General features: G+C 41.7%; 1 protein-coding gene across 1 annotated transcript in view; it reads right to left on the minus strand.

The window, feature by feature from the left end:
* Nucleotides 1-3283: 3283 nt before the first annotated feature.
* The window catches only part of ABCC9 (ATP-binding cassette, sub-family C (CFTR/MRP), member 9), a 74983-nt gene continuing 57885 nt past the window's right edge, over nucleotides 3284-20381 (minus strand). The window contains exons 30-39 of the mRNA XM_010575430.1: nucleotides 18067-18169; nucleotides 15597-15698; nucleotides 12728-12848; nucleotides 11608-11738; nucleotides 10940-11018; nucleotides 7822-7930; nucleotides 7483-7586; nucleotides 6690-6823; nucleotides 6274-6336; nucleotides 3284-4087 (exon numbers count right to left, since the gene is read on the minus strand). Coding sequence (XP_010573732.1) covers nucleotides 3950-4087; nucleotides 6274-6336; nucleotides 6690-6823; nucleotides 7483-7586; nucleotides 7822-7930; nucleotides 10940-11018; nucleotides 11608-11738; nucleotides 12728-12848; nucleotides 15597-15698; nucleotides 18067-18169 — 1084 coding nt within the window. The 3' untranslated portion in view covers nucleotides 3284-3949. The remainder of the gene's footprint in view (nucleotides 4088-6273; nucleotides 6337-6689; nucleotides 6824-7482; nucleotides 7587-7821; nucleotides 7931-10939; nucleotides 11019-11607; nucleotides 11739-12727; nucleotides 12849-15596; nucleotides 15699-18066; nucleotides 18170-20381) is intronic.

Consider the following 20381-nt stretch of genomic DNA (forward strand, 5'->3'; position numbering starts at 1 on the left):
GTGGTTCAGGCAAAGCTATTCTTAAGGAGATTCTCATCATCTTTCAAACTGTGATTGCCTGGAAAACATCATCAAAATTATTCACCTTAGATGAATCTCAGCATCCACTGTGCTGATGTAGATCCCTAGCATGGTGAATAGATGGAGAGACCTTTTTTAAGCACTGGATCTTGAGGAGGGAAAAGCTGCTCCTTGCTACCTGTCAACAGCGTTGCTTTATAGCAGAGGCTTGTGGACCTGCTTCAAGAACTGCTTAAAACCGCTACAGTGTGTTTCCCAGCACAATTAAGTTTTGGCTCAGTAATAAACACAAAGGTTTTATGGGATATTTCTAGTTTAGAAGAAGCAATAACGAGCAGCTAGCTGTTAGGAGGCTGATGAAGGGCAACACAGAGGAAGGGAGCAGTCTCATCTGTGCCAGCCATTAGACCCGGCTCAAGGAGTGGGAAAGATAAGCCACTGGTTGCAAGTCAAAGGTTAAGAAACACTGTTGTGGCTCCAGAAGCAGTTGCACAAGCAGTTTCAGTACTTGATGGGGAGGGACTCTTTATCAGGGAGTGTAGTGACAGGGTAAGGGGTAATGGTTTTAAACTGAAAGAGGGTAGATATAGATTAGATACTAGGAGGAAATTCTTTGCTGTGTACCAGAAGAGGTTGCCCAGAGAAGTTGTAGATGGGGCATCCAACTCCCTGGCAGTGTTCAAGGCCAGGTTGGCTGGGGCTTTGAGCAACCTGGTCTAGTGGAAGGTGTCCCTGCCCATGTCGGGGGGGGGGAACTACATGATCCTTAAGGTCCCTTCCAACCCAAACCATTCTGTGAGTCTATGATTCTATGATTGGCAACAAGGGATCTTACTCCTTCTATTTTGCTTCTTCCACCACAGACACACTTAACAGAAAAAGAAATGCAGATGGGATGAGAAACATAATTTAGGATCTCTCACAGGGATGATTTTCCTCTGTCAAAAGAAATGTACACATGGCTGGTGTTTGCATTCAAAGCTCCTTTGTAAAAGAACTTAATAGTTCTAGAGCATAGTATCACAATAATGAAAGCTTGCCTAGTTTAATGCTTGGGGAAAAAAAAAAACCAACAACCAACCCCAAAACATGATGACACTAGAGCAAGTGTACCCCTGAAGAGGAGGGGTGTTGTGATAGAAAGCTAGAGAAAGCCAGGGGAAAGGAGAGTGAGTGCAGAGCTGTGTCAGAGAAGAAATGGAGCAGAGGGTATGAAGCTAAGTCAGGAAGGAGCGGGAGGCCACAGGCAAAATAAGGCGCATTCAGGGATACAAGCAGGAGCCTCAAAGAGGGTGTGATATAAGGAGATGGTGGCAATAAAAAAGCAAGGAGGCTGGGGCAAGAGAATAAGGGCTGACCGGCAGAAGCAGCAGTGTGACAAGAGTCAAAGAAGCAAAATCTCCAGGCTGATGTTCCCTTTACCATGTATGTGCCACAGCCTAAGGAAACTGCTCCTAAAGGGGAGGCATTAAAAACCTTTACATGAAATTAAATGAAATTTGTTTCAAGACTTCATCCCTCCTGCACCCTTCTTAGTAACAAAACAGCTGTGCGACTGTTGGGAACACTCTACTCCATTACAGGAAAACACAAAAAAGCAAAGTTAAGCCTAAGGCCTTGGTGAGTAAATACCGTCATAGGCACAGTGGCTATAATGCGAGGAGATCTGGTATGTCTATAGCAGTAGGTTTATGTTTGCTGTCTCTCTTGGGATTTGTGTATGTTGAATAGGATTAATTGCTTCAGGAAGTGAATTGTGCTTTTAAACTTCCTAGGCAGCTGTGGGATACGCTGCAATGATCATTAAATGCTTTGGCCATGGTTAACATAAGACTAGGGCCAATATTTCTGCACACCTCCATCAAAATGAATGAAGCGTGCTGATAGGTTTTTCTCATCCCATAATATATTTTCCTTTCTACATGTTTAAACAGCAGTGTTAAGTTCTATAGCTCTGGAAGGATGGAAGAGCAAAGAAGGTGCTTCTTACACCTGTAATGGCTCTGGAGCAAATGTCAGAGGAAAGAGGTACTAATTATTGGGCCCTCTTAAGTGCTACAAGATACCTGACACAATCCCAGGCCCACGGAGGCATTTAGTGTAGTGGGAACTTGGATCTCACTGAACTAGTTGGCACCACTTAAAATAAATCAGGATTGCATTGTCATCAAAGATACACAGATAAACAAAGTTATTTGTACTTCATCTTCATACTGACTGAGTCTGACAGCAATGAATCCAATTAGCTTTTCACAGAAGACAATGAAATTAAATCAAGAATGATTTTGGCCTTTTGGATCTGAAAACTGTGTAACAACATGCACTTCCGCTGTAAACATCTGCTTTATTTTTTTTATTTTCTTTGTATGACAAAGGTCAACACAGGGAATTAATCCAGAAAAGAGCAAAAACTTTTCACAGCAGTAGGCAGGGAAATCAGAGAAGTACTTCCCCTCATAAAATGTTTGACTGAGGTTTTTTGTTTAGTTGTGTCACACAGCTTTTATTTCCAACAGTTAAGATGGACCCGCCCCCCCAAAAAAGATAAACCACTGTATCATTTTTATACTACCAGACTAAATATAATCCCAATTTTAAGTCCTACAACTTCTCAAAAATTCATAGCATTTTTTTACAAGTACTGTGCCTTATGTTCTTTTAATTACACTAGAAATAGGCTTAAGTGCACCTAGTTTTCTTCCTAAATGTTATAACAATAGATGAATAAAAATCACATTGAATACTACTAGTGAAGCTGATGTCTCAAGCTGTGCCTTTGGAAGTATGTGAGTGAAACTCCTTCTGGAGATTTACTGTCCAATGTGCAGTTGTCACAGTTCAGAATCTAGCCATATGTGTTAGTCAAGTGCAGGCAACCTTTTCAAAGCAGTGTGATGTAAATATGTATCTAAATTCACCTAAATTCTTGAAGACATAGTAATAATTTGAAAATCATACCTTCTTGGACTAGATCCGATTTAGAGAGATGCCAGAAATGTGTAAAAGAAAAGAAAGGTTGTCCCAGGATAAAAAATAATGTGACGGACTAAAGACATACAAAACAATTACATGGCTAATTACGTGCCATTTTAAGTAGAATATTTTAGTGGGCATGTTTAAAAGATTGGCTAATATAAAGTTTATAAATTCAGATGAATTTTAATGCAAAGTCTTAAGATACTGTACAAAATTCCTCTATAAGCCTATCAAAGCATGCATAATCATAGGATGATTTGCATCTTTGAAGAAAATCTGGAGAACAAATATGGATTTAGGAACTGACTGTAGGGATAAGCCACCATTGCACTGAAAAATAGTACTGTGACAACTATAGTGTGCTAACTAAAGTGAAGGACAGGAAGAATTTCCTTATTTCTGATTAAATTCCTTTCCCTCATTCACTGCTCCCCCACTACAACTTGAAGAGCAAAGTTTATGCCTTTGGAATGCAGCAGATTGCCCCAAGTGTTATGGGTTTAGATTTGTTTTTTCTTTTTAATTTTTCCCCTCCAGGGACAGAATGCTTCTGGGGATCTCTCATTTCCTTGACAAACTGCACAATTTGATTGCCGGTTCCAGCATAACATATGCAGTTTATAAGAACAGTGCATTCTTTTGCTCTCTATAAAAGAAAATAAAGTCACTAAAAAGTCTAGGGAAAATGCCAAATTCCCAGGAAATAAAAACTTCTGCCTCTGTGTGTGCGTGTGTGTGTGTGTGTGTGTGAAATTTAATAGCTTTTGAATGAAGTGACATTTTTATTGCTTTGAGGCATACATGTATTGCAATAGGTTTTATTATTTTGGAAGACGGAAGTGTGAAGAAAGAAGCTTAAAAAAAAAAAGGTAAAAGTGATGTTACATTGAATAGAAAATATTTGCATTTCATTTGTTTAAAAATAAGCTATTAAAATGCATCATGTGATTCTTCACATGTCAGCCCGGACAAATGAAGCAAAGATGCCGTCTTCTTGAGAAAGTAGGTTCTCAGGCGTATCATATTCTAAAATGTTCCCTCGCTTCATGACGATGACCAGGTCTGCAGTCAGGATGGTGTGAACCCGATGCTGCCGTAAAGAAAAGCATACAGACGTTTTTGTTATGATAATTCTCACTGCAGTTCATTAATGGGCCTAATACAAGGCATACCAAGTCGGTGAAAGGCTATCCTTGTTTACAGTGGTATTTGGAGTAGGTCCTTGTACTATATCTTTAATCTGAGGAGATCTCCAATTACTTTACAGCCTCTGCCACAAAGCCTGAAAATACTTAAGCACGCACTTCACTTTCATTCTGCTAATTGCCATTATGGACAGCCCAGCTGTTGGAATAAATCCTACGGCGTCGCTGAAATACATCTTCCCCTTTAGGAAATATGGGCGAGAAACATCCTGGCTATGCCTGCACTGTCTGGCTTAGCATCCTGCTCCGCTCCTTGGTCTCTGTACCCCGACTGCCTACTCTGCGCCTGTCTTAGGGCATTCCTGGGCTGTCTCCTTCTGTAAATGAATTAGCTCTCTCTGAGATTAAATTTGAGTGTGCTACAGGCGATAGTTTAGCCCCACAGGGAACAGGAATGAAACCCGGCCGAGTTTGGTTTCAATGCCGTATGAATACAGCCAGTCAGGTATAGACAGAATGAACTCTAAAAGTGTGGTATTTCACTATATGGGCTGAAGGTCAGGGATTACTTTATGGGGCAGATTTCTTTGACATGATAGATTCAATGTTAGCTGCATGTCTAAGCTTCAGTTAGATATGATTAGTATAAATAGTCACGAAATTAAACAAACCTAGGAACAACACAATAAACACATTCTTGCACTGTCATCTCAGAAGCTGTGCAGTAGAAAGGAAGCAGAGTGAAAGGAAACTAAAGAGGTAAAAATAACTACCAAAGAGCCAGAAGTCTCGTGAACAGTGTGGACTGAGAGACTCTACTTGTGAGTCTTCACCAAAGTGGTGAACAGGCCGTCCTCTTTGAGGAGTAAGTTTGAGGCAGTGTCACATTCAACTAGAAAGCCCTCAGAAAGGACTAGGACAATATTGGCGTCCAAGATGTGAGATACGCGATGCTGGAAAAGAGAAGAGAAAAACAGGTGGGTGAAGGAAGGAACAGCCATGAAGGAAGAGAGGAAGGAAATGAAGCCAACTCTGTGAAGAAAGCTAAATATTAATGTGTGCTATTTTGCTTGAGACATTGGCTTTGGAAAGGCAAAGCAAAAGAAAAGTGAGATTGTAGTCAGAAGGACAATACTGAAAATTTGAACAGCATGTAACTGAAGGAGAATATGCTTGCCACTAGCATTGTCAGCATTTACACATCCAAGAACCTTAGAGCCTATTGTAAATGAGCTAGGTTAAGTGGTTTGCCTGACACGAACTAGTTGCTGACAAGACTTGAAACCAGGGTCCAGGAGGCATAACTCTAATCTCTAACCACAGCACTGGATTCCAGGCAAAGCAAATGAAACAGCTGTTGAAATATGTATTTATCTCGTGGATAAAACATCCGTTTGTCGAGCAAGCCTGCTGTCACAAGGTGGAACTATTCTTAACAGTATTTGCTCTATGTGTGTGCACGTGTACGCATGTATATGTATGCATGTACATGTGCACACTTGCACAGATATATGGAACTTTTGGGCACTAGAAATGGCAGGAAAACATGAAAAAATATAAACCCTTATTTGAACATATACTAATTTTTGAGCAATTCCCATTGATTCCAATTTTTCAAACCTTTATCATATACACAACCTTTTATTCTGAAAGAGAGAAAAGATAACCCAACTTGAGAAACCAGACCAAACAGATTTTGAAATCTCATCTCCTTTTATAAATTTGTGCCATGACTGTAGGCACTATAAATGCATAGACTTCAGAGGCAAACATCAAATCTAGATTTTGACAGAACTTTCAATAATGTTTTAGCCTATGGGTTCGGTTTAAATTTTTTAGAGAGAATGACTTCAAGTTTTCTTGGAGACAGTGTAGGTGCTGCCATTCCCTGTAAAGTCCTTCTTCAGATCTAAGTGTTCTAGTTTGGCCCACTTGATAGCAAGATAGCATTTACTGCAAAATTTCAGGTTGATCTTATGTGTCTTGACTTGTTCTAGTATCTGGGAATATTCTTGTGTTCTACTTTTACTTTGTGATGTTTTTAGTTTTATATAGTGATGTTTAACTGGTGAAAGGCAAGAGTAACTGCCTGAGGAATGAGGAAAGAGCATTTGCTGGCATCAGTACTTACCGCTATTGTCACAACTGTGCGGTCTGCAAAAGCAGTCATCACAACCTTCTGCAAAATGTTTTCCTGTCAAAGGAAAAGGCTTACTTCAGTTACTTCATCCTTTTACATTTTAATTCATGTGTCTTTAAGCACATAAGAGAGAGGGTCATTTTCCATACTACCTCTGATCTGCACACCAGATTCTCAGTAATGAAATGCCACACCTGTGAAAGCAGGGATTTTCTAAAACATTTCATTTTGTCTTTTTTCCCCTCACTCCCTAAAACACATCAACAGCAAGGGCTGAAACCAAACACAGGAGAAAAACAAAAAAGCTGTCAGTTTTTTCTGCTAAAGAGAACTCATGGCTCACATTGGGGAAGATGCCTCTTCTTCTAGTAGATCCGTGCATCGATGGTGCTAGTTGCTATACTTACTGTGGCCATGTCAATAGAAGCTGTGGCTTCATCCATGATGAGAATGCTACTTTTGCGGACAAAGGCTCGGGCCAGACAGAAGAGCTGCCTTTGCCCTACACTGAAGTTCTCTCCTCCTTCTGTGACCATTGCATCTGTAATAAAATCAGTTACTTTGAATGTCGCACCACTGAAATGCTGTACGTTCATACAATCAGTCAAGAAAAATCCCTGTAAAAGCCAATAAGCATAATCTTGACTGAACACTGGAATGGAGTGATATCAAGAAAAGCGAGCACAGCTTTTTGGGAAAGGAGCAATATATCATTAAGCAAAAAGTTGGCACAAATAGTTAGCAAATCTGGTAGCTGCAGGATATTATCTTAATAACATGAAATACACTTAATATGGAAGGAAATATGTGCGTTTCCTTCATGAACCAGATCTGAAATGGTAAGGAAAATGCTCTGTCGGTGTTCTAGACAAGAGCTACAGCTCTACTGGCAGAGCCAGATTCTGCTGAAGGAGTGGAGGTAAACCTGCTCTTTTTTAAGTCTTTGCTGACTAGTCACCCCACTATGATGTTGAGGTGCTGCAGGATTTTTCTGCAATGAGTGGAAAACCAGACTACTCTTCAGCTTTTTAGTAAGAATATTCTCTCTAGCATAGAGACAGAATATTCATTAGATGCCTGTCAACTCCTACATGATGGTTCAGAGTGTAAGATCCCATGTATCTGTTTATATGTGTGTATGCTCATGCACGCACAGTTTCATTATTGGCCTATGTTCCCAGAGACTTAGTTCAGACATACCAAGGCCTCCTGGCAATGACTTGACCATGTTCTTCAACTGAGCAATCTCCAAAGCTTCCCAGAGCCTATCATCGGTGCATTTGCATTCTGGATCCAAATTAAAGCTGCAAAGAAAACCATAACTGGGGTCTTGTTACTGCAATTACAGTTCATTCAGTCTTCTGCTAAGGAACATTTTGGCATTGTGTATGTCACTTGACTTCCCTTGGACAGGCTGTGTAGATAGATTGGACTGAGCTAGGAAGGGTCCTTCCCTTTTCCATCCGTTCCTGTTCCACAGCGCCCATCACAAACACGCCATGCAATGCTGCTTGTCACCCCCTGATGGCATACACCTACCGGATGGAGCCACTGAACAATATTGGATCCTGGAGAATAATGGACAGTCGGGAACGGAGAGTATGAAGAGGCAATTTGCTGATGTCTATTCCGTCAATCACTATCCTCCCTGTTTAAAACAACATGCAGAAGATATGTGAGGGAATTGCACAAAGCATGTGATCTGCAGGTAGCGGACAGAAAGATAAAACAGCTAGTTTGGGCTGGACTGCAGACGATGAGGCAGTGTGCCTCTCTGATCTCTCAGCGCTGTCACGTAAACATGGGGAAAGTGAATCTACGTAGTAACGCAAGCCAGAAGGAACCCAGCTTATTAGTGACACTGTTGCCTTGCTCTCTTTCTCTGTTTTCTTCCCACCGTCCCTTAAAGGAAACACGTGGCTTCCATGCTGTGTGATTAATGATAGCACCAGAAGGATAATTTTGGGGGGGGGCAACCTGAGCTTTACAGCCGAACAGAGTGAGAACAAGAGCAACTTATGTAATTAGCCACGTCCTGTGCCTAGCCTATCTCTGTTCCCCTTGACTTTAACAGTTGCAGAAGGTATTTAACTTGATATTGTGCACAATTTCTTTTGCATAATATATGTATGTATCTGCAATCAATACACCAGGAGTCAAAACTATCTTTCAAACTCTAGAAGGAATGGGGTAGCATTAACTTTTTAACAAGATCAGAAAAACAAAAAGGATGTCCTACTCCAAGGCATTTTAATACCATTCATGCTGGTTCCTACAGCTCAGTTTCATTTGAGTATTTGGTTGTGAATTAGCCACATACTGTTCTGCTAGCATAAGATTACTGGAAGCAGTCTCATTAATCGCTCAACCCAGTAGTTCATTCCCGATAAGAAGCTGTTGCAACAGCTGGGATACTTGGTAAAGTTAGAGGATTTTTTCCTTCTAGTCACTTCCTTTTCTAGTCACTACTTCAGGTCAATGAGCATATGGATCTCATCTGAAAATCTGATTTATGATATGCTGGGTGTGGCAACTGCTGATATTCAAGCAAGGGAGGTGGGGGAAAAGTACAAGAGAGACTGGTTGGCTGCTCTGTAAGTAGAAGAGAGTGAGAAGGGCAGAATGAATTTCTTCCCTTGAATCCTCAAACAAAAGCCAGGAACTACTGACCCCACTGACTTTCCCTGGACACAGGAACATCCTCTAGGTTATGGGGAAGGGATGGGCCAGGGCAAACTGAATGAGGGTATGGTAAGGGGTATTTTCATCAGGCTCACTGCTGCAGTTTCCCTGTGGATTACTTCACTGGGCAGCTGCACTCCTCCCTGGGTAGTACCCAACATTAAGTTCATCAGTTCTCTGTCCCAACAGCGAGAACTTAACCCTGAACTGGCAAATACATGGATATTCAAAGCTGTGCACGTATGCCTCTTCTGTCATTCCCAATTGTCATGACACTGCATTTTGTAGGTTACTCTGTGTAGCCCTATTCCAATGAAAGACTTAATCCCCACTTAGCTGGACTACCAATAGTCTTATGCTTTTGTTAGATAGTCAGAGGAACTAAGATTTCATCTGTAGGGTGCAAAGTCCAGTTGTTTTCAGACTTTCAGAAAGTCTGAATCAGGTCATAAGACTTCAGCATGAGACATCAGTGGTTGCATAAACTTAAGCAATTCCTTTTCTTCACAAATGAAGACACGAGAGAGGGTTAGGAGAAGATGAGGTGGACTAATGAGAGAAAAATTAATATGGCATGCCTTGGGAATAGGAGAATGCATTTTTGATAGAAGCCGGGGTGCTCAAGGAAAAGAAAAGAGCAGATGAAGGGACCTATGGGAAAAAGTAAATTGAAGAGGAGTTGGGAAAACAGGAAAGTAATGAGAGCTGGCCAAGCAAGACAGAAGAGAAATGAGAGGTAGTTTGAACAGAGGGCAAGAAAAGGGAGACACTAAAGAACAAAGAAAGAAGTGAGAGTACGGGAATAAAATGGACACATACAAATTTAAAGAAGTAACAGAGACATAAGGAACCAAGATGGACAACATGAATGAAATTTTGGCTCCAGTAAAGTTACTCGAAATCTTGTTATGTAACTTTTATTAGAGCCAGGACTCCACCCAGAATGGGACCAGCATAGAGGCCAAATATGGGTCTAGCTGAGAGAGAGAGGGATGTGCACAAAGGATAAAGAGAGCTTGATTACAAAAGACTTAGGCATTCTCATTGAGAAAAATCAGGGATACAGAAGGAACAAACAAAGAAAAGATACAGAAAGAAGATTAAAGTAGAAGGAAGCTTAAAGTTGGCCATAAACATAATTATTATTTGTTTGCACTATTTATATATCCAGGAACCCCGGTCATGAATCATAAACCTATTACCATAGATACATATAGGCACAGAACCACAACAAAAGCAAGTTTTGCTTTTGCTGCATCAGATTTACTTACCCTCCTAGAGCCTACTAGGGTTTCCCTGGCAAATGTTCCATGCATAATGGCTAAATTAGAAACATGGAAATCTTTGAAACAAAAGGATGACTTTCCAGTAGGTTTCCGTATTCCCTGCAACAGCACACATATATAGGTATTATAAATGCCAGGGTGCATATTGCTGCATACCAGTTCATGCCAATTAGCTGGGAGAGTGAAATGCTGCAGGAGTGAAAACATAGCAAAATGTTTCCAAAACCTTCAGTTGGTTTCTGTAATAGTTGTGGGAAATCACAATAAAATAAAAAATAAATATCAAGGGAATGGACTTGCTGAGTTGTAGTTTCTCTTCTGCTAATATTTTGACAGCTATCATAAGTTAATGCAGTTATTCTTTAGGGAGAAATTTAGAGGTCCCAGAGAGTTGCATATTTTTTCCTCCTATCTCAAAAATGGCATATTGTTTTGTCAGAGCATACGCAAAAAAAATTTAAAAAAATTAGAAGCATAATCTGTGCGTAACATTTCCTGGAAGAACCAAGCACTACTCACAATGGGACACTATGTACTTTGAAGGATCAGGCATGACAAGCCCCATTCTAATCAAGTATCTTCTGAGCCAGAGAGCCAGGATATAAACTATCAAAAAGTCTCCTCGCTTCTCCTGAAGAAATAAGGGGAGAGCAGATCAGGAGTGACAACACACTCCAGTGAAAACTAACCATCGAATATGTCCACCATTCTGAAGAACGCCAAAGACAGGGATGACTTGCCACTGCCAGTACGACCACAGATCCCAACCTGCAAAAGAAAGCAAGATGTTACTTATAGAGTGAAGCTGTAAATCAGACTTGCAGTCCTTTTGGGAAAGCTGGACTGGATTGCCCTACTGGTGGGTAGAAAGGTCCTTCCCCATGGCCAGTGGCAGACACCAGGGAAAAAAACAAAACAGCACAGCAAGGACACTCCTCTTTTCTGCCTCTCAGCATCGTGAGGACTTGACCCAGGACCATTTTTGAAACTTCAGCATTTTGACCTGGACTCCAATGATGCTATATGCTGAAATGTGAGATATTCTTGCATTTTTACTCAGTTCCAGTCTGGTGTTCATCTAATCTCGTCTGGCCACCTAGGCTCATTCTATGCAAGGGAGATGGACTTGGAAAGAAGGGGGATTCTCAGAAAGAAAACTGATTCCAGCCAAGAATAAGATGTCATCAGTGTAAGTTTCTTGACCCATGCCCAGGGACCTCAGAGAGGACCATCAATGCATATAGCTGTCACTGCAAGTTGCTGTTATTCTTGCTCTTCTGCCACCTTAGAAAAGAAAACACAATAAGGAAGGATCTGCTCCAGAATGAGGATGATAGGGAATTGCTTGACATGGTACCTTTTGTCCTGGTTTGATATACGCCTTAACGTGCTTAAGAACAGGCTTCAGGTTGTTTTCATATCGAACGCACAAATTTTCAATCTTGATTTCCCCCTCCTGGGGCCAGTCTTTGGGGACTTGAGAAGGATCTGAAATAGTTACAGAAAACCAAACCAAAGTGAATGTTATTGAGGGTCACCCTTTATGACATTCCCCTTCCCCCCCTCTCTCCCTTCCTGAAGTCGCTTGAGAAATGGAGTCCCAGTTCCCTGCCAAGGGGGAGCTGGGAACTGCCTGCTGGGCATGTTAGTGCTTAGCTTCCACATCTTGACACATAAGAAGAGAGGGCAGATGCTAAAGTGGTTCTTGGCAATGAAACGGGGAGAAGCCAAACGAGCAGAGAAGAATGTAGTGTCAGCACAGTGTCAACATGTTCTTCGGTCAGTAACCGGCACAGGAAGGGCAGTGCAAGGAAGGATATTGTTACTGCCCTACAACATGAGCTGTTGACATTATCACAGCTCATATTTCATCCTGATTTGCAAATACGCAGGCAGGTTTTGTCTCCAGACTGAGGGGCTTGGCTTTCCAGGGAAGCTTGCTGACCTGCGAGCCTTTTTGGTCTTGCGCTTCAAGCACTTCTAAAATACCAGTCAAAGCCAATTTGAAATACGTGGAGTATGAACACCAATGTGCAGTTCAAGGAGAAGTTGCTGGGGTGCGACTGCCAACGCGACCCTGTCCTGTAGTCCCCATTTGCTGCAAAGATCAGAGATTTTGAAGCATGTGACTGATGGTGCATTTCTGATTTTTATCTGTATTTTTGTTTTCTAAATAGCTACATGGATGTTTTGTTCATCCCATTTATAACTGTGCCCTGGTACTTTCTGATTGTACTCCAGAGCCATGTTCTGTCTCCCTGGCACTTGGTAGGGGTTTGGTTTTTTTTTTATGTTGACTATCATAAGCTACATATCTCATAGCTGCTTTTGGCTATCCTTGTCACTCAGATGAGTGGGAGTTCCTACATGTCAATGAGAACAGGTTTTGGCCCAAGAGTCGTATACATTTTACATGACCAAGTCTACTGTGCTTTCACATTACCACATTAAAAACCAAAAAGATTAGCATGCAATACCCAAGTAGCCATCATAGTTCTCCGACTCCATGTTCAGGAAGCTGTGTACTTTTTTTACTGCACCCATCTGCACCTCCAGATCAGCCAGATTCCTCACCACCCAGTTCAAATAGTTGGTTATCTGCATCACAAAATGAAAGCAAGGACAGGGATCAGCCTTCTGTCTGTTTATCTACCTGTTTGCGAATAAATGTTGGATAAATTTGTAAAAGTCTTTGGCCTGACTCAGCACAGTGGGCCTCTTACTGATGTTATAACAGTTCAAGACAGTGCAACAGCATCAAATATGTAATAAGCCAGTTGTACTCCATCACAAACAACCCTGAAATAGTAATTTAGTGCTTGGTATTCTCATCCTTGTTTTTTGAAGAACTATGGAAAGATTGTACCTACAGCCTGAAGATGTGACTTATTAAGGGAATCTCTTGTTCTCAGCATCTAGTCATCAGTACTGATATCTTCTTTAAGCACACAAACACAGGAAAAAAATAAAAATTGGAAGCACTGTTTGGAAATATGACATTTTCTAATCTTTCAAAGACTGCAACTAAGGATTAAGAAAGCTCACTATTTACAAATATATTGAAAAGATCTGATGGGCATTTCATTTCTGTTTCTGTCTGTGCATATTTAGATAATTCATTTTTCTGTGGAATATATGAGTGTTTTTAGCATAGAAATATATCAGAAAAAATGTATTATCAGCTCAGTGGTACTTCCTTCTTGATTTTTTTCCCCATTTGTAATGAAAAGGATTTGATTAATAGTAAAGGTATTACTTGTAGTAGATAATAGTTGATAATTAGTTGTCTAACAATACCAAGAAGCTTAGTGAAACTGATCTCTAGTCAGGACTGACTATTTAAGGCTAAAAATTATAAAGCAATTTCCTAAACATTTCCTGAACATTCTTAAGTCTGTATTTAGGTGCTCATATAAGAAAGTTGATTGCCAAGCACCTTTAAAAGTTGGGATACTTTACATACCTGAATAAAGGTTTAGAAACTTAAAACAGTGAAAACATCCTGTACACAAATATATTCAGAGAAAGGTTTTGCCATTTATTTGTAGGAGATTGCTGAATCTGCCAAATAAGAACTTTATTATGAATAAATCATCCAGCCCCACTTCTTTTCCAATAACCTAATACAGATGCAATAGGCATGCACTAAATAAGATCTATCCTTAAGACAGAGTTACTCGAGGGGGTATTATTTTCTTTGTTGTTCAGAAACCCACTCAATCGGTGTCCAGCTTTTGAGTCAGAAAGTTATGGAAATAGGCATGTTTGCAGATAAGCTAAACACTCTGCAGAACTGCTGCTTGCAGAGTAGCCAGCTGCAATCATAGATCTGGCAGATTTGATAACAGAGCCTGGCATCCGAATGGCTCTACCCATTATTTCAACCTTCATCGCAGTTGTGCAAGGGAGTTGGCAGTGTTTATACAAGGGCAGAGAATAAGTTTATGGATGTCTACTGTAAACACAATGTTGGTACAAACAGATTGCTCTCATCCAGGTCCAAACATCAGCCCTCTCTTAGCTCCAAAGAGAAATGATACAAAACCTGTGTCAGGGGACACAGGTGATGATCCAACTGCATTCAAAATTTCATCAGTGTTATTGTGGGGCAGGAGAGAGACAGGTAATCACTTGGTGACTACAGCATTTTTTCCTCTGCTCTGCTAGACTTCAGCACATAGCTAATTTACACTAATGATCCATTTGCAAACACAGACTAAGTACAAAGAAGCCAAAGATGATGCAGACATCCTGGCGCTTCCAGATCTCTGCTAATGAAGCAGGATTACCAGGAATGTTTTCAGAGTGAAGTTGAAGCACTGGGACTGATTCTCAGTCGCTGGCAGGTTCTCACACTGCTGCAACAGCGGCACAAAGGGGATCTAAGGCTATCCTAAGGCAGCTGCTGAGAACTTTCTGTTGTAACCATGGGCTTGCCAGCACTTACGTGCAAAGCCAAATCTCAGTGTTAGACCCATACCCATATCCCTCCCTCATACCAGTGCCGTAAAGCAGCGAGATTTTTGCCACGCTAGCCATGATTTAAAAAAATTCTTCCTGCCACTATCCTCATTCTCCCTTTGTCCCCACTCTCGTGGTTGATTCAGTGATATTTCTACTGTGGTGATTGTACTCACTCTGTGCTCATGATGCACTCTCAGCCTCTCTTATAGCCTACTACATGAAACCACTGTTCCTTCTCCATGACTCAGCTCACATAGCTCAGTGAGAATGATGATGTGAAAATGAATCAGCTAGCGTGCTACCAAAATCTCCTCATTCCTAACCCCATCTCCTCTGCTTTCCTACTGCTGCCTGTCATGATGAACCATGCCCACCAGCCCCAAAGGTCCCAATCCCCAAATCCATTCAGAATTGCATGGACAATCAATATTGGCCATCTGAGTAGTTTCCCTCCAAAGGCAGAACTGGTATTTCTGATTCTTCTGCAATTATTTTATTTGGTCTTTTGTTAAAGATTACCCAGGTTATGACAATCTGTGGAATAGTATTTTCTGGCAGGTTTTGCCATATACAGGCGGAACCAACACTGTGTTGTGCAAAACAGAGTGCACAGCAGGTCCTCTTACGCATTCTTAATTTTCTTGCTCTGCTTGGGAGCACGCAGGGCCTGGGAATGGTTGTGTTTTTTTAATTGGCTCATAAAACCTGAAGCAAGTCCAAGTTGCCCTGAACTCTCTCAACTTTGGCTCGAATCCATTATTTGCAAGATTGGTTTTTTCAAGATTAAGCAAGCTGGAAGATAACCCTGTATATGTATTTTTAAAAGTATTATAAAATTAATCCATTGGTCTGAAAGTTCTTATGCTTTGCCTTGGTACATACCGTCAGAGCGTACAGGAGACCTAGCCCCACAAACCCTGAGTGAGGCCCTTCAGTGATGGAAGTGACAGCTGCAGTCAGAACTATACAAGCACCAAGGTAATCCTGGAATGAGAGAGAGGGGGAGAGAAAGTTTCTACACAACATTAAAATGCAGCAACAAGAAAATTTCTTTAGTTGCAGAGCAGGTTCACTTCAGTGAGGATTATTTCTTTAATGACACTTAGTCCTTAATTCTGGTTTGGTTTTCCTGGAAAAGGTCAGGGGTTGTGGTGCCCAACCTGAAACACTCTAGAGGAACTTGCTGAACACAAGTGAAACAGGCCAGTATTTTCTGCAAATCCATTTGGGCTAGGGTATCTTGTTGTGGCCACCCCAAAAAAAGCAGGTATCAAAAAATCTAATGAGCACATAAAAAAAAAAATCATAAGAATGACATAACAATGACCACTTAATTCCTGCCACTAAAACAAATCAATTCCACTCTCTCCACTGTCCTTCAGGTCTTCTCAAACATGGGTTTGCCTTCCCAAAAAAGAGGGACTGCACAAAGTCCATGAAGAATTTTGGCAGAATTTATACAGGTCATGCACATGTTTTATTGGCACAAGTGGGCAGCCTGACATACAGTGTCTACATCATGCAATGGGACACTGTGCATGGTGAAGGCATCCCTAAGCCTGCTATATCCTCACAGCCTGCAGTGAAACACCACGTGGGTGTTGGCAATGTGGACTCTGAAAGCAGTATAGCTGTGTAGTTGTGGTGCTGCAAATGGGCTACTAAGCCTTGCTCCTGCCACAGCACTTTGAGTTTCAGAGTGATTCTGTGGTAGATACCTGAAGGATCTCAGCTCTGTTGCATGGTGATGACTCGCTTTACAGAAATTGCTGTGTTAGAAAGATCTGACTTCTCACAAGCTTTGCAGGAGCTTGAACCCATCTTCTTGATGTGTACCTCAGTTTTGAAGTGAATGCCACATGTGATCTCATGTAGTTGTCAAGGTGCCTGATTCATGAGACTGCTGGTATTCCCACTCTCCCACTGCTCCCTGCATTATATTTACTTTGGATTACAGGGTTAGCATTTTCCATCCATTTTTTTCCTCCTGTCTGATAATATCCTGCCCGGAATCTTTCCTTCTGAGATTTGAAACGAGGGCTGCCTAGTTCATCTGTCAGTAAAAAGTGTTGATGAGCAGATGACAGACTCGAACTTAACATCTACAGGGAAGCAGAAGCACAATGGTCTCGAGTCTCCACCAGCAGTTGGGACAGGACTTCACGGTTGCTATTAAATCCTACAAACTTTTGAGTGACTTTAGTACCACTGTGCCATTAGGCAGAGCTAAATGAACTATTCCTTGGCAAGACCACATTATTTCTAATGCTATGATGAAGTGACGCATATTCTTGGATCAAATTCATTCCTCATGTAAGCAAGTCTAAGGCTGTGAGACATTAACAGGCATTGCCACAGCTTATTCCAGGATTGGCTGTTGCTCTGTTATTTATCTGTCTTTGATTTGGAAGCAAGTTCAGCTTGATCTTGGATGCTGTACGAAGCTGGAGGCTTCATGCACAAGGAAAAGCTTTGCCATCATAAGAAATGGAGCACAATTTTGTTGCTCCACCAGCGTGCCAGGAGGTGAAGGTGAGGATACAGCCTGTGATGTGAGGATAAATCATGCCTGTTACTATTTGTGTCTAGCAGAATCAGGTCACTGCTCTGTTTATTCATTGCTCTTTTAGTGTCAGATGAATAAGAAAATCAGGGTGACTTTGCTTGCCTCTTCTTGCCTTGCAGATCAGGAAAGTTCCTCGTGTGCTGTCCCTGAAGAGGCCTCATAAAAGCCAGGAGCCTGTCTCACTGGCAGCGGCTGTGTTGTGCCCTACTGTCATTTGTCTTGCAGTTGGAGTCTAGTTCTGCCATCTTTCGTGATACTGAGCGGTAAAATCACAAACAGTATGGCCTCACAGCTGTAGTAAAGGCACTGCAAAGGAGGGGTTTAAATTACAGCTGTGGGATTAAACCTGTTGCTGGAGAGATACCTCAGGACCTGGAAGCTCAGTGGTGCCTAAACCAGCCCTGGCAGAATGATGGCACAGTCCACAAAACTACTAAAATCCATGCTCTGCTTTGAAAGCAGTTCCTGCTGCAGCAGGTCTGCAGATGCTGCACAGTAGTAGAGAAAGCCTTACTTCAAGTTATGTAAATGTTTGTTCTTGCACTCTCTTCAGACGCTAGACATCACAACAGCAAAAGATGAGGGAGACTTGTATTTTCTTACCCCCGGCCAAGAAAGCTGAAAAAACCCTATGGGTTTAACATAAACAATCCCAATCTATTTTAAGGAACAGTGTGTATAATCTCATCGCGAGATTAATTCTCGTTATTATCTTCTCTGCATCAGGCAAAGTCTCTGTTTGCTTCCAAGGTTTCAAAACCATGGCTGGGATGAAACTGAACGTACCGTCCTGACCTCCAGCCATCTGTTGGCAGCCGATAGAAATAAGTAGGCAATGTTGTTCGTGTCCGTTAGTTCCAGCATACGTTGTTTAAATCTGGCTTCGTGCCTGCCAAGAGCAAAGTTGTTATATTACAACACATTATACACCCATACACAAAAGGATGACACATTAAACTCTTGTCTCCCTCCCCTCCCCCCAAACCAAAACTTTTTGCCCTTCTGCTTTCGCCAAACTTTGGGTTAAAAACTCTGCCCTAAGGACCCGTACCTGCTGCCAGGGCTCTCCTTAACCAGGCAGAGCTACATGTACGATGGGGAGGAATTTGTTCAACAAGCAATTATATCGGCCTAGATTTTGGATCAGAGCCTGTCCCCTCAAAGAGACTGCAATGCCAGGCTGCTAGGGACGGTTTTCCTTCCTGCTGCTGCCCTCCAGTCCTCTCACAGGCGAGTGCTGCTGTGGCCCCTCGTTTCTTCCTCACAAGCCACTAGCAAGAGCAGAAGGCTCACCTGTCAGCTCAAAATCTGATTTCGGAAGTTACCTGGCCAGCTGCAGGAGTCTTCAACAGGAGTGACACCTCTGAGGTTTCAACTAATAGACTGTAGATTGATCAGTAGCTCAATACTTTTCAGCTACTCAGCTCAGCTGTTTTCTCAGCCAGTCGCACATTGCCTAAGCAGCTTGGAAAACTACAGTGAGGGAGAGCTATAGATAATTTCTGAATTACCAAAATGAGCGGTGTTACCTCCACTGGCGCGTGTTTCTCTCTCCCCCGCGTAATGCCCGTCACATTTAAAAACCAGTGCAAGGATGACAGAGTGCCTAAGAGCCAAGGTACGCTTTGGGAGGGGAGGGGGAAAGCTCTGTTGGTGTAGTGTATTAAATTCATGGTGCCTTGCAGTACTTTAGGTATGACCTGCAGTCAGATGGAAACCATTTCATTGTTTCATATTCTACTGTCTGTTAAAATATCCTCACTTGAATAAACTAGCTGAACTTCATTCAGCAGCTTATCGTCTGTTTTATGACAGCAAGCTCTTCCATTTTATAGTCTCAGGGCCCTGCTGTGAAGCACCTGTAACCCCTGTTCTGCCAGAAACTTCTTTTTTTTTTTTTTTTGCCTTTTCTCACTGATACTTTATTTCCTTCTACACAGCTTGTAAACATGGCAAGCAACCTCTGCAAAACAGCAACTGGCAACAGTAATGACGTGGGGAGGAGCAAAGATGCACTGACTATTCTGCTCATCTGCCTTTCTGGCAGCAAAACTCCTGTTTTCCTAATGGAAAATCTGACATGCTCAATCTGTATCTTTTCATCCATGTCCAGCTCATCTTCTGGGCAGTTTTAGACTTTTATCCTGTCAGATGACAAACAGCAAAGGTCACTGAAATTGCTTTCTGATCCAACTGTACTACTTTGTGGTAAGTTATGTGAGGAGCTGCTCTATTTTATCCTGGAACATACTGAACTCAAACTGCAGAGAATGACTAACAGGACTATTAGTAAATATGAGCTTGCCGGCAAAAAACACTGGAGACTTCAGGTTTGGTTGACAGTGGAGCATAGACAGGGAAATGAAATGGCTTTGATTAGCACCAGAGATCCTGGAAAGCTCAAGTGATGGTTATGATGCCTGGTCCTTCTGTGAGGCTGCCTTCTGCTCTCTGTTGTCCAAGCCCACATTGCCTTTTTGTAAGGTAAAGAAGAGTTGAACAACTCCCAAGAAGTGCTAAGCTCCTTTGTCTTTCTGAGGAGATAGATAGCGTGATGAAAGGCCACTCTGAACCTCTCAAGAAGCACTCAGCATCAGGACTTAATTATAACTTATTGTTTCAATACATCATTCTGGTTGACAAAACTTGTTAAAACATTTGTTGACCGCTGGCTCACATCTCTTCAACACAGCAACCTTTTTGCTTGTCCTGCCACAGTCCTTACTGCAGCACTCTGTACTAATAGCCTGGGTCCTAAAGCTACCTTGAAGCGATGCAACAGTCTTAAGCTGTTAAAATAGGTGTGCAGATAGCACTGCAGTGAGATCTGCACTGGTTTGAAATTCTACATTGTACAGAATGAATGCAAGTTACGCTTGCTGGGGGGCACCATCAAGCTGGCACTTTTGACAGAGTCATGCTAGCTATAATGTAGTGAATATATGGAGGAGAAGTTGGGCTACATTTCATGTAGCAAGTAGAGAAAAAATATATGCATGGGAAGTTGGAAAGATTCTCTGAATCTTCTGGAATTTATTTTTCAGTTTTGATTGACAAGGCTAGGTTTTACAATATTAAGTTCTGTTCTGCTGTAGTTTTCT

The sequence above is a fragment of the Haliaeetus leucocephalus genome, unplaced genomic scaffold (assembly GCF_000737465.1).
Source record: "Haliaeetus leucocephalus isolate CR32 unplaced genomic scaffold, Haliaeetus_leucocephalus-4.0 Scaffold473, whole genome shotgun sequence".
In the NCBI taxonomy this organism is placed as follows: Eukaryota; Metazoa; Chordata; class Aves; order Accipitriformes; family Accipitridae; genus Haliaeetus; species Haliaeetus leucocephalus.